The 14463-nt window shown below is 43.1% G+C and overlaps 1 protein-coding gene across 4 annotated transcripts in view; it reads left to right on the top strand.

Annotated features, from left to right (window-relative positions):
• SLC25A17 (solute carrier family 25 member 17) overlaps window positions 1–14463 on the top strand; it is a 74933-nt gene that overhangs the window by 36104 nt on the left and 24366 nt on the right. The window contains exons 5-9 of one of the 4 annotated variants that reach the window (XM_075553618.1): window positions 926–1042; window positions 2074–2219; window positions 2486–2581; window positions 7494–7576; window positions 12244–12380. In XM_075553618.1, coding sequence (XP_075409733.1) covers window positions 926–1042; window positions 2074–2219; window positions 2486–2581; window positions 7494–7576; window positions 12244–12380 — 579 coding nt within the window. Of the gene's footprint in view, window positions 1–925; window positions 1043–2073; window positions 2220–2485; window positions 2582–7493; window positions 7577–12243; window positions 12655–14463 lie in introns of those variants that run through there. The other 3 variants (XM_075553619.1, XM_075553621.1, XM_075553620.1) reach the window with 3 other exon arrangements.

The following is a 14463-nucleotide window of genomic DNA, read 5'->3' as shown; positions in this document are numbered from 1 at the left end:
CTGTTCCAGGTGTTTGTGACAGCTTCTAACTCCTGCTTGCTAATTCCTGCATCCTAACTTCCTGTGCTGAAGAACTGTATGAGTTTCTAATCCCTATCGCAGCATTTTTTGGAATTCCACTGTTTTCTCCCACTCATTGTATCACATTTGCCCTCACTTAACACTATGTGAGCTACTTACATGAGAGTCCTAAATTGTGTGATTTTTCTGATGTTGTCATGGACTTAGCATGTGATCAATAAACCACTTCCCCTCTCTGTTATAAACAGCAGTTTTATAGATAGTCCCTAGATTATGAACAAGTTCCATTCCTAAATGTCCTTAAATCAGATTTGTAGGATTAGCTGGAACAGTTAGGTATGGTTTGTATTGTCACCTGAAGGTTTAGTTTAGTGCTAGTATGTTGTATACAAGTCTGTTCACAAAACATTAAGGAAATACTTCTAGACACTCTCAAAATTGTTTTAACATAATAACACAATAATAATGTTTTTATGTGAGTCACAAAGTAGCTCCTGTTTGGTATTACAAACCCTTGTTTGTTCCTTGAACTTGTAATATGATAGGCTTTTAAGGGAGTTGGTAGGAGTTGTACATAACCTGGGGACTGCCTGTACTTAAAATTGTATTTAATTTTCTCAAAATAATTACCAGGGATGGTGTATAAATGACAAATAGATTACTTCCAAATGCATATATTCACTAGTCCTTTCCAGGTCAGAGGCATTACTGTCTGCCATTTTACTATCAGAAAGGCTTCTAAATTGCTTCTGACAATGGCTTGTGTTGTACTTGACACAGAGACCTGATTGTCAGTTTCCTAGGTCAATGGCAGAAGTGCCAATAAACCATCAGTGTGTGAAAGCTTGAACAAAAGACAATGAGCTTTCACAGTCACACCCTGCTTTCCTTTTTCTTTCTAAAGGAGTAGTGAATGTGTTGCTAACAACTCCACTCTGGGTGGTAAATACCAGGCTGAAGCTGCAGGGGGCAAAATTCAGGAATGAAGACATTGTACCAACCAACTACAAAGGCATTATCGGTGAGTATCTCTTGGGTGAGTTCCTGGTTACAGGTTTTCTTTCGGCTTCATCCAGAAAGCTGCATGGCAAATTCAAATCTCAGTATGAACAGTAAGTATCTTTACACTTGACCGTAGCCAAAAGGCCGAGAAGCGATGAACAGTAGGCAGCTTTAAAAAAACAAAAATACAACAACCGAGTGTGCCTATGATTTGACAGCCTTGATTTCATTGATTCAGGCTGACCCCAGCCTGGGAGCCAGAGCTCCACGTTTCTCGTTCTCTCCCTGGGACCAGCCAGAGCGTGTCCTTCTCATGGTGACGACAAAAGCGTAAGAGGATACCTCTAGTAGTAGCACCACATACAAGCCTCTGCTTGCATTTGGCTGCTAATGCATCCGGTTGGCCAAGGCACGTTACATGGCCAAGCCCAAAGTCAAGGTGTAGAGAATGATATGGCTCCCATGGAGTGGAGGGAAAAGACTGCATTTTTGAAGAATATCCTATAATTTTTTAGAGTTAATTTAGATTAATATCAGATTAGAGTTAATATCAGATTAATACCTGATATCATCGAGCTTCTGCTATTTTAATAATAATATACTACCAATTTCTCGTCTCCTGGTTTACATCTTGGTACACCAAAGCAATATGGAAATAGCATCTTGGAATGAGAGCAATGGCTTCCTCAGAAGGCTAATCATGTGTATAGAAATAGTGCTCCCGCTTCTTGCAGTAAAATGTGTGGGCTATCACTCCACAGTTCTCTGTAACATAGTTTCTGGTGGTGATGGTGCTTAGTTAAGAAAACATGGCATTCTCAGAACAAAAAATTGCCTGCGATTGAAATGGATCTATCTCTTCATAACTTGATTTTTATTTGGGAGTGGGGGGAGTTAACTGATAAGTCTGCCCCCAAGCTACTCGTGCAAGGAGATTCAGCCAGAATCAGTATGATTGGTGATGTGGCTACATTTCATCAACATGTATATGTCTTCTCTAGTTTGGGTATTGCCACTATGCTTTTTGAAAGTCCCTGATTTCTTGCTTAGATGCTTTCCACCAGATCATTCGAGATGAAGGCATCTTGGCTCTGTGGAATGGCACATTTCCGTCCTTGCTGTTGGTCTTCAATCCTGCTATCCAGTTCATGTTCTATGAAGGCTTAAAACGGCAGCTTTTAAAGAAACGAATGAAGGTAATCCCTGATTTGGAAAGTATCGAAATGATAATCTGGTGGTGGGTGCATGGGGCTGAGTGATCGTTCCCTAACCAAAACGTTGGTGGTTCAAACCCATCAGCTGCTCTATGGAAGAACAACGTGGCTATCTACTTCTGTAAGGGTGCCAGCCTAGAAAACACTGCAGGGCAGTGCTGTTCCATCCCATACGGTTGCTGTGGCAACGCACAACAATGCGGACACCTTATTGTTCAGACTGACAGGCTTCTTCCTTTGCTCTCCAGCTTTCTTCTTTGGACGTGTTCATCATTGGTGCAGTCGCCAAAGCGATTGCCACCACGGTCACCTATCCCATGCAGACTGTACAATCGATTCTGAGGGTGAGTACTGGGATCTCCCTGCAATTAGTCAACCAGTATCCTAAAACACAGTGTCCCTCTGTTGAAAAGCCTCACCTCCTTTAAGCAATGTTAATGAACAGGGAAGTCATTGATAGGCCAGAGTATTCTTCATCCATTTACCATTTGTATGATGATCTGTTGACCAGAGTAGCTATCAATTTGGTATGGAACAAACTTTGGATGTGCAACTTCTTAGGTCATGTGCCCTAGGTAGGTCCTGTCAAGTCAGATCCAGCCCATAGTGACTCTGTGTGCAACACAACAAAACATTGCCTGATCCTGCACCACCTTAGTCATCATGGCTGTGCTTGACCCCGCCATTGCAATGATGGTGTCCATCCATCTTTGTCACTGCCCCTCAACTTTACCAAGTGTAATATCCTCCAGGAACCGGTTCTTCCTGGTAACATGGCCCCAGTACAGGAAGCACAGCCTCACCACCCTCCCTTAGGAGTGTTCTGACTGTGCTTATTCCAGGGCAGATTTGCTCACTCAACCCAAAGGCCAACCTCATGACTTAAATGCATCCATTCTCCTGCGGCCTTTCTTTCTTTTTTTTTTCGGTTTGGTTATTTTTTTTAATAATTTTTAAAAATTTAATAAATCTTTTTATTGGGGCTCATACAACTCTTATCACAATCAATACATACATCAATTGAGTAAAGCACCCTTATACATTTGTTGCCCTCGTCATTCTCAAAATTCGCCTTCCACTTGGGTTCCTGGCATCAGCTCATTTTCCTTTTTTTCCCTCCCCCTCCCTCCCTGCTCCCCCTTTCCCCCTGCACCCTTAATAGTTTATAAATAATTATTTTATTTTATCTTACACTGCCCGGTGTCTCCCCTCACCCACCTTCCCATTGCCCATCGCCCAGAGAGGAGGTTACACAAAGATTCCCCCACCCCCCCAGGATCGGTTCTCCCTTTTTACACCCCCTTCCCTCCCGGTGTCGCTGTGGCCTTTCTTATTCCCTGTGTGGCTCTCACATTTATGTGAGGCGATGAAAACACCCTAGTTTGGTTCAGCTGGGCCTTCATCTTCAAAGTGACTTCTTTTTAACCCTTTAAATGAGACCTTTTGCAGCAGATTTGCAAAATCCAAGTAAAATAAAATCATTGATAACTTTAATGTTTCCTCTTTTTATTGTGATGTTGATTATGGGTCTAGTTGTGACGATTTTCATTTTCTTTCTGAAATATAACTTAGAGTGACTGAAGGCTATTGCCTTTGATTTTATCGGTAAGTGCTTTAATATTCCCTTTTTGCAAGCAAGGTTATATCATCTGCACATTGCAGGTTGTTAATGAGTCCTGATGCTGTTAGAGATTGAGTGATTATGGTGAAAGGATACAATCCTGATGCACACCTGTCCTGATTTTAAACCACTCAGTATCCTCATTTTCTGTTTAAGTAACTGCTTCGGTCTTTGTACAGGTTCCCTGTGAATACAATTAAGCATTATGGAAACCCAATTCTTACAATGTCATTCCTAATTGGTTTTGATACATCTGATCAAATGCCTTTGCATGGTCCATTAAACACAATAAACATCTTTCTGCTCTTGTCCATTGTTCAGCTAAGATCCATTTGACATCACTAGTCATACTTTTTGTTCCACATCCTCTTTGGCTTGAATTTCCCCGTGTCATTTTGATTGCTGCTACAACTATTTTTAAATTACCTTTATCACAATTTTATTTGGCTATAATAATGGCCATTGTTTGATAATTTTCACATTCTGTTGGATCACCTTTCTTTGAAATGGATCTCTTTTACTCATTTGGCCTGGGATAGCTGTCCTACAAATTGGGTTAGACAAATGAGTGCTTCTAGCGCTGCAGTGGTTTGTTGAAACATTTTGGTTGGTGTTCCACCAATTCCTAGAGTCTTGTTTTGTTTTGTTTTTTAACCAGTACCTTCAATGCAGCTTGGACTTCCTCCTTCAGTACCATTAGATCTTAATTACGTGTGACTTTCTGAAATGGTTGAATGTGAATCAATTATTCTTGGTATGCAGTACGTATTATTTCAATTTTCTTTCGGTGCTTCCTGAGTCATCGAGTATTTTAACTGTAGAATCCTTTGATATTGCAACTCGAGAGTTAAGTCTTTATTCCGTTCTTTCAGGTTGAGAAATGCTAAGTTTGTTCTTCGCTTCTGGTGCTCTAACTCCAGGTTTCTGCACAGTACATTGAACACGTCACTTTGTCTTTTTGAGCTGCCCTTTTTGAAATCTTTTGTTCAGCTCTTTAACGTAATCATTTCTTCCATTTGCTTTGGCTGCTTTACATTCAAGAGCAAGTTTCATAATCTCTTCTGACATCCAGATTCAGAAGAGGATCTCAGCAGCATGAGGGATATCATTGCTGATGTCAAATAGATCTTGATGGAAGGCAGAACACACACAAAATATGTGTACTTGTGTTTTATGGACTGGGCAAGCATTCAGTTGTATTGCTGATGGTCCACTGTGGGAATCAAATGAACTATGGATGGCATTGAGAAGAATGGGAATGCCCGGACACTCATTATGCTCAGACGGAAACTGTAGATGAAACAAGAGGCTCAGACACAACAGGGAATACTGCGTGGCTTCTAATCAGGGAAGGCCTATGTATCTTCCCACCACATTTACTCAATCTATATGCTGAGCAAATAATCTGAGAAGCTGGACTGTGCGAAGAATTCTGTATCAGGATTAGAGAAAGGTTTATTACCAGATGACAGCCTTGTTTGTTGAGAGCAAGGGCAGCTTGAAGCCCTAGCTGCTGAAAATCAAAGACTCAGGCTTTCAGCATAGATAGCACCTCGGGCAATGAGTGTGCAGATGTGCTTTACACGGTGATGTGTGTGTGGACTGTGATGAGAGGTGTACGAGCCCCCAATAAGCGATTGAAAACAAAAGACAGGAATCCAATGTAAAGAACACCAAAATCCTCTCAACGAGACCAGTGGACAACATCATGATAAATGCAGAAACGATGGAGATTGTCAGGGATTTAATTGTACTTGGATTTCAGTCAGTGCCTCTGGAAATAGCAGTAAGGAAATCAAAGGATGTATTGCATTGGGCAAATATGCTACACAAGATCTTTGGTAAGGTGTTGAAGAGCAAGGATGTCACTTGGAGGACTAAGGTGCACCTGACCCAAACCAAGGTATTTCCATTCAGCTAGAATGCATGTGGAGGAGCCCCAGTGGCTGAAAGGTCAGCAGCTCGAAATCACCAGCCACTCAGAGGGAGAAAGATGGGCTTTCTACTCCTGTGAAGAGTTTTACAGTCTTAAACTCATAGGAGCAACTTCTGCCCTGCCCTACAGGGTCACAGTGAGTCAGCATCCACTTGATGGTAGTGAGCTTGATTTTTGGAGAATGCGTGTGAAAGTTGCATAGTGAATAAGGAAGACTAAAGAACAGTTGATACATTTAACTTAGGTGTTGGCAAAGAATATTGAAAGTACTGTGGCCTTCCAGAAGAACAAACCTTTCTTGGAAAAAGTACCTCTAGAATGCTCCTTAGAAGTGAGGATGGCTGGACTTTGTCTCATGTACTCTGGCCATGTTACCAGAAAAGGCCCGTCCCTGGAGAAGTTCATCACATTTGATTAGAGGGGCAATGTAAGAGCACAACACCCTCCATTAGCTGGATTGACACATTGGCTGCAACAGTGAGCTCAGTCTTAACAACACTTGTGAGGATGGCGCAGGACTGGGCAGTGTTTCATTCTGTTGTACGTAGTGCTACTGTGAGTCGGACTGACTCAGAGACACCTAGCAGCAGAAACAGCTCTGGTACATAGTAGTGAGCGAACAGTCACAAGCCGCCCCCTCATGGAGCTATTGGAGAAGAACAGGTAAACAGGTAAAATAAATCTGTAATTACAGGTTGAGAAAGGAAGACATGAATGACACTCTCATTTAGTGGAGCAGGCAGGGTGATCTCTTCTTAGTTGGGTGACCGGGAATAGGTTTCTCTGAAAGGCATATTTAAAGCCAGAAAAGGATCCATCCATGCAAGGAGTAGAGGAGGAACTGTTCTAGATAGTGAGAACAGCATAGGCTGAGAGCCTTGTGGCTCTGAGGGACTGAGAGGAGACTGCAGCTGCTGGAGAGCAGCTTAGCATGAGGTTGGGTAGGCCAGCATGGAGGCTGTAGGAGAGGATTCTAGATTTTATTTTTAATGCAGTGGGTGCCTTTGAAGAACTTTAAGCAGGGGAGTAAGATGATCCATTTCACAGTTCACAAGGATCACTGTGGCTTTTCTGAATTGGTCAAGGGGCTGAGAGGTCAGTGCAGTCAGAAGCCACATGCAGTAATGTAGGTGCAAGGTGATGGTGGCTTCGATTAGGGCACATTGACACGAGAAGGCCCATGGACAGATTGAAGAGCTGTTTGAGAAGAGAAATTACAGCGCGTGTAGTGTAGGCCGGGCCAGGGAAGCTGCTTGACCACAGCAACACAGTGCTGCGTCAGTTGGGGAAGGTAAAGAAAGTGCTTCAGCTCAAAAACAATTTATGTAAAAGTATTCTAACTGGATATTGTTTTAAACCGCATTCAAAAATACATATTTAATAATATAAACAAGAGTTTGAAATGCAAGGTTATGATTAGTGCTCATCAGAATTTTATAAAGAAGTAGAATTAAGCCTTATATCAATATCTAAATCATCATGTTTTTTTTCATGTTTTGGTTTCTTGAAGTAGAATTTCCTTTATAACTCTCTGAAAATTGTGCATGTTTAACTAACAGGGCGAATGAAGTCTGTGGTCTCATTGGACATTTTCTGTATTGTGGGTTGTAAGGCCGTCGGTCTAACAGTTCCCTCCCTCACAGAAATGGAGGCAAAGCAATAACACAGCCACTCTTTTCTCTTTTTATCCTCTTGTCAGTTTGGGCGTCATAGATTAAACCCAGAAAACAGAACACTGGGCAGTCTCCGGAATGTTCTCTATCTTCTGCACCAGCGAGTAAGGTGAGCTCTCTAGTTCTCCACATTCCACAGCCGTCTATGCCACGGAGTGGCTAGACTTGCTCTCCTTGCCCTCCTCCCGTAACTATGGCAGTTTAGAAAACCTCGGCCTCTCTCCTTTTAGGAGCTAAGTACAGGATGACAACATTGGGGGAAATTAGGGAAAAGTTTGGGTCCTTATTCTTTGTTAGTTACAAATACAGAGAGCTCCTTTGGAAAGGGAGCCCGCCTGTAATATAATATAGATCGTTCTGCCTGGGTAGTGTTTCCTTCGGTGGCATATCCTATGACCTCTGTCGTTGATAAGCAGGTGTTGGAAAGTAGTACTCATCGCAGGAGGGGTAGGATTGTAGGAAGAGTAACATCAGGGACCTTCACGATGGTGCTGTTGATGATGGGAGGAGCAGTTCACGTAGGTGCTTGCTGTGTGCCAGACACTGAACGAGGTACTTTATGTGGATACCCGCACTTAGTCCTTTCTCCCTGTAAGACAGGCACTATTGTCATTTCTCTACCTCACTCCAAGAAGCTGGCACCTTGAGAAGTCAAATCAGGCAAGGGTCTACATGGAGACAAAAGCTGCTGTTACTTCTGTGCCTAGATAAAAGATACTTTAATTTTTTTTTTCTCTTTTCTTCTTTTACATTTTATTAGGGACTCATACAACTCTTACCACAATCCATACATATACATACATCAATTGTATAAAGCACATCCATACATTCCCTGCCCCAATCATTCTCAAGGCATTTGCTCTCCATTTAAGCCCCTTGCATCAGGTCCTCTTTTTTTTCCCCTCCTCCCTCCCCCTTCCCCCCTCCCTCATATGCCCTTGGTAATTTATACATCGTTGTTTTGTCATATCTTGCCCTATCCGGAGTCTCCCTTCCCCCCTTCTCTGCTGTCCCTCTCCCAGGGAAGAGGTCACATGTGGATCCTTGTAATCAGTTCCCCCTTTCCAACCCACTCACCCTCCACTCTCCCAGCATCGTCCCTCACACCCTTGGTCCTGAAGGTATCATCCACCCTGGATTCCCTGTACCTCCAACCCTCATATGCACCAGTGTACAGCCTCTGTCCTATCCAGCCCTGCAAGGTAGAATTCGGATCATGGTAGTTGGGGGGAGGAAGCATCCAGGATCCGGGGGAAAGCTGTGTTCTTCATCGATACTACCTCACACCCTAATTAACCCATCTCCTCTCCTAAACCCCTCTATGAGGGATCTCCATTGGTCGACACTTGGGCCTTGGGTCTCCACTCTGCACTTCCCCCTTCATTTAATATGATATATATATACATATATATACATACATATATACATATACACATATATACACATACATACACACACTTATATCTTTTTTTTTTTGCATGATGCCTTATACCTGGTCCCTTGGGCACCTCGTGATCGCACTGGCCGGTGTGCTTCTTCCATGTGGGCTTATTTGCTTCTGAGCTAGATGGCCGCTTGTTCACCTTCAAGCCTTTAAGACCCCAGACACTATCTCTTTTGATAGCCGGGCACCATCAGCTTTCTTCACCACATTTGCTTATGCACCCATTTGTCTTCAGCGATCCTATCATGGAGGTGTGCAGTCAATGATATGATTTTTTGTTCTTTGATGCCTGGTAACTGATCCCTTTGGGACCACTCGCTCACTCAGGCTGGTGTGTTCTTCCATGTGGACTTTGTTGCTTCTGAGCTAGATGGCTGCTTGTTTATCTTCAAGCCTTTAAGACCCCAGTCACTATCTCTTTTGATAGCCGGGCACCATCAGCTTTCTTCACCACATTTACTTGTTCACACACTTTGGCTCCAGCCGTTGTGTCGGGAGAGTGAGCATCATAGAGTTCCAATTTAATAAAAGAAGGTATTCATGCATTGAGGGAGTGTTTGAGTAGAGGCCCAAGGTCCTTCCGCCACCTTAATACTTGACCGATAAATATAGACACATAGATCTATTTCCCCATCCTCCTATATATATTTGCATGTACATGTCTTTGTCTAGACCTCCATGAATGCCCTTTGACTCCTAGCTCTTTCCTCCATCTCCCTTGACTTTCCTCCTGCCCTACTACCATGCTTCATCGCCACCTGGGCTAGAGTATACCTCTTCTCTAAGCAACCTTACCCTTGATCATTTCCCACCAGGCCTGCCACTCCCCCTTCTCTACCATTTGGGGTCCCATGTTTTTCCCTTGTCCCTGGGTTTGTTAACACCACTTCCTTACCCCCCCCTACCCCCCCACCCCAAGTCCCCCCAGAACTGTCGGTCCCGTTGTTTTTCCTCCAGATAGTTCATCCAGCCTGTCCTATTCAGACAGACCTGTGGAGTCACTAACATGCACGAAAACTAGACAGAGGAAAACAAAGCAACAGTATACAACCAGACAACAAAACAACAAAAACAAACCACTGACAAAGAACAGAATAAAACAGTTCACAAGAGAAAAGCTTGTAGTTAATTCAGGGATCGTTTGCTGGCCCTTAGGAGCGTTTTCCAGTCCAGTCTGTTGGGGCACCACGCCCTGGCCCCGAAGTCCACTTTCAGCATTCCCTGGGGACCTTGCCACTCCATTCCCTTGCTGTTCCGCTGCACTCCCCCAGTGATTTGCCTCGGTGTGGTGGGATCAGGTCAGGTGCAATTCCCACACTGTGTCTCCGGTGCTGTCCCCTGTATCGCCCTTAGTCACTGAGGGGCATCATGTCTCATAGTGGGGCCAGCCATGTTGTTCTCTCTGTTCTTCTCTCTTTTTAACAGAGATAATCATCTGCTTTATGTCAGGATTCCTGTTAGACTGTGACTCTGTGTGTGTTTGGGGTTTTATCTGTACAAGATAGGCAGGATAGGCAATCTTATGGAGACAGTGACTGGACCAGTGGTTCTTGGTGGCATGAGAGGGGAGAGAAGGGGAGGAGGTTATCGGGTAGCCAACAATGACAGGTATAGGGGAACAGCAAGTGTTCTAAAATTGATGGTGAAGAGGGTGTAGCTTTTCTGGTTATGTCTGATCAATCAAAGTGTATCTTAGAAGAATTACTGAGAGGTGAACAATGGGTAAGCATAATAGTGGGGTAGAAGGGAAAAAAGGAAAGAAGACGAAAGTATATGTAAATTATATATATATATATATATATATATATATATGTATATATACACAAATGCAACAAGGAAACAGATGGACTTTGAACCTCTACTAAAATCTTTCCTCAGTACAAGAATTGTTTCTTCTAATAATGTGGCATTGTATGATACTCACCTTCTTGACACGACCCGATCGTGTCATAAGCAAATGTGGTGAAGAAAGCTAATGGTGCCACTCGAGATCCCCTCACAGAGGGGTTTAGGAGAGGAGATGGGTCAGTCAGGGTGCGAGGTAGTACCGATGAAGAACACAGCTTTCCCCCAGATCCTGGATGCCTCCTCCCCCCAACTACCATGATCCGAATTCTACCTTGCAGGACTGGCTGGGGCAGAGGTTGTACACTGGTGCACATGGGAGCTGGAGGCACAGGGAATCCAGGGTGGATGATACCTTCAGGACCAGGGGTGTGAGGGGCGATGCTGGGAGAGTGGAGGGTGAGTGGGTTGGAAAGGGGGAACTGATTACAAGGATCCACATGTGACCTCCTCCCAGGGAGATGGACGGCAGAGAAGGGGGGGGAGGGAGACTCCGGATAGGGCAAGATATGACAAAATAACAATCTGTGGATTATCAAGGGCTCATGAGGGAGGGGGGAGTGGGGAGGGAGGGGGAAAAAAGAGGACCTGATGCAAAGGGCTTAAGTGGAGAGCAAATGCTTTGAGAGTGATTAGGGCAAAGAATGTACGGATGTGCTTTATACAATTGATGTACGTATATGTATGGATTGTGATGAGAGTCGTATGAGCCCCTAATAAAATGTTTGTTTTTTTTAAAAGAAAGCTAATGGTGCCTGTCTATTAAAAGATAGTGTCTAGGGTCTTAAGGGCTTGAAGTTAAAGCAACAAAGCCCACGTGGAACAAGCACACCAACCTGTGTGGTCATGAGGTGTCAAAGAGAAGAGGTATCAGAAGTTCAAAAACAAGCAACCAAATAGATGTGAAGGGGCATGGATGTAGTGGAGGTCCATGCCCACCTGTAAGATACTTGGACAGTCCTCTCCGAAGGGACACACAGAAGGGATGAAAATCCAGCATGTAATATTTTACTGATGTACCACAAAACTATCATCTAGTTCTTTAATATTTCTTCCCCTTACTATTATGACTTTTATTTGTTTTACTTCATTAATCATGTTAGATTTACATCTGTTCATTTGTATGTTTAAGATCGTTGGGTACATGAAAGTCAAGATAGATAACCCATTGGAAACAGTAACAGGAATAATGGGTCTTTGAGGGTATGGGAAGAGAAGGAGGGGATAAGGGGGTGGAATGGGTAGCTGAAAGCATTGATGGCTGTATAACCTCACTTAATGGGATCAAACAACGGAATTGTGTGTGAATGGATATATTGGATTGTGTAAAATGGGGCGGGGGGCCGGGGGGAGTCTGCTGAAGCCAAAAAAACCACCATTCTTGTTCTAATCCTCAGGATAAACTTTTACAAAGTAGCATCTTTCTCTGCTACAAGAGTTGACTTTTTTAAAGGAAAGCTTTCATTTTCTCCAACCTTTCCTTGTAGGCGCTTTGGAATCATGGGACTCTACAAAGGCCTGGAAGCCAAACTGCTGCAGACGGTCCTCACTGCTGCGCTCATGTTCCTTGTGTATGAGAAGCTGACGGCTGCTACATTCACCATGATGGGGCTGAAGAAGGCAGGCAAGCACTGAGACGCCTGACTGGAACCCTGTGGAAAGATGCTCGAGCTGTCCTTCTGAAAGATAGCTGAGTGAAAAGAACCAGTTCCCCCTTTTACTCTTGCTCCTTCCAGCATGAATTTTACCTCCCCTGGCTTGAGAAGCATCCAAGGGTAGATATGGAGTGGAGCAAACTGGACCTGTTGCCAGTTTCATTTTTATGATAGTTGGTTGGATATTTGTGGGGGAAGCTGGACTCAAGGTCTCTAAAGACATGATTAAAAAACTAAACAACATTGTGGGGGTTATTGGTTTTCTTAAGGCGGGTGGCCTAGAGCTCTTATGTATGATTTCTTTTTTCCATTTACCAACTGTTTTCTTTCCTGGAGCCCTTCCCCAGCTTCTGGACAAATTTAAGAAGATTTAGTCTTGCTCATAAACTACGGAATATTGGTAGTTTTCTCACTAACACAATTCACTGTTTGTTGGACTTGCTCTGTCATGCTTCAGGAGAATTATCTTCTTTAGTACACAAGCTATTTATTTAGTGGTGGGAAATGAAAATTATTAATCCCAGATGGTTTACTTATAAAGATTTGTTAAGTGTCACTTATTCATGAGTCTTCAACTTTTTTTTTTTAAGTATTTGTTTTAAATTGGCTCTTTGATTACAAAAGGCTGGAGGATCTGCCTTTTGGAGGATCTTGTGTCCATGTAAGCTCCAATCAGTTCAGCCCCAGTTAACTGTCAACACAAAGCCATTCTGGCCAGTTGCTCTTTATTAAGGTCTTCCTCTGGATTTTCAACCAAATGGTAAAAGTCACTGAAAGGGGAGATGGATACCTTGCTTGGGCTCGGAATACTCTTTCCCTTTGAAAAGCTCGGGAGTGGGGTGGGTGGGGGTATTGTATATTTTGCGCATGAACATCTGAGTGATTGAAGTTATTCCTAGCTGGAAGCATTCCTTCAACTCTTGCTACTCAAAATGTGGCCTGCCAGCAGTAACAGTGACATCACCCAGAAGCTTGTTGAGCACAGTGGCTCATCCCTCTGAATTGGACAGCCAATTCCTACTTCATACTCTGTTCTTCGTCTGGAAACTCCCCTAAAACCTGTTAACTATCAGTTCCCCGGCTGGCATTTGAAATAGAGGTAGCATCACAGCAACACACAAGCGACCACCATACAACACACTGAAAGACGAGTGGTGACTTGTTCTAGAAAAACAAGAATTTAACAACCTAGGAACTGGACTGCACGTGTGTACTCTATTTAAGGCAAAGAATAGAAGATCAAGGTTAGAGAAATGGCCCCATTTCTACTTTGTTTTATTTTAAGGTGTGTGTGTGTGTGTGTAGGTGGTGGTGGTGATACATGGGTGGGAAGTACACAGCTATTGTTTTGATATCTGTATAGGAGAAGAATAATCATTAAAATAGTCATGTATTTTTGTGGTTATTTTAATTATACTGTTAGCTTTGTGCTCAGAGTATTGCTGGTTGGTATATCAGGATCATTTACAAGCCAAATTGTATAGCTGTATTAGGTATTTATGATGTGAGACTATATTTGATGTTTCCCCCACCTGATTTTTATGGAGGGAACAACTTAACAGTGAGGTTTGATGTTCCTTTTGGAAATTTACAGATTCACTAGTTGAAACTTGGCTGAGGCCGAGCCAGGCTTTTTTGGTTTATTTTGTTTTTCAATATATTTTTATTTGGGGCTCTTACATCTTTTATCACAATACATACATTCATCCAGTGTGTCAAGCACATTTGCACAAATGCTGCCATCATCATTTTCAAAGCATTCTCTTCCCACTTGAGCCCCTGACATCAGCTCCCCATTTCTTCCTCCTCCCTCTCATGCCCACCCTCCCTCACAAACCCTTGATAAGTTATAGATTTTTATTTCCATATCTTATATTGTCCTCCGTCACCCCTCACCCACTTTTCTGTTATTTGTCCCCCTGGGAGGGGTTTCTAGTTTGATCCTTGTGATTGATTCTCCCTTTCTCCTCCCACCTTCCCCTAATCCTCCTGGTATCTCTATCATTGTTGGCCCTGAAAGGTTTATTCTGGATTTCCTGTGTTGCAGGCTCT

This window comes from Tenrec ecaudatus, chromosome 6 (genome assembly GCF_050624435.1).
Source record: "Tenrec ecaudatus isolate mTenEca1 chromosome 6, mTenEca1.hap1, whole genome shotgun sequence".
Lineage (NCBI taxonomy): Eukaryota > Metazoa > Chordata > Mammalia > Afrosoricida > Tenrecidae > Tenrec > Tenrec ecaudatus.
The sequence above is the reverse complement of the archived record's forward strand: the minus strand, read 5'-3'. Positions and strand labels throughout refer to the sequence as shown.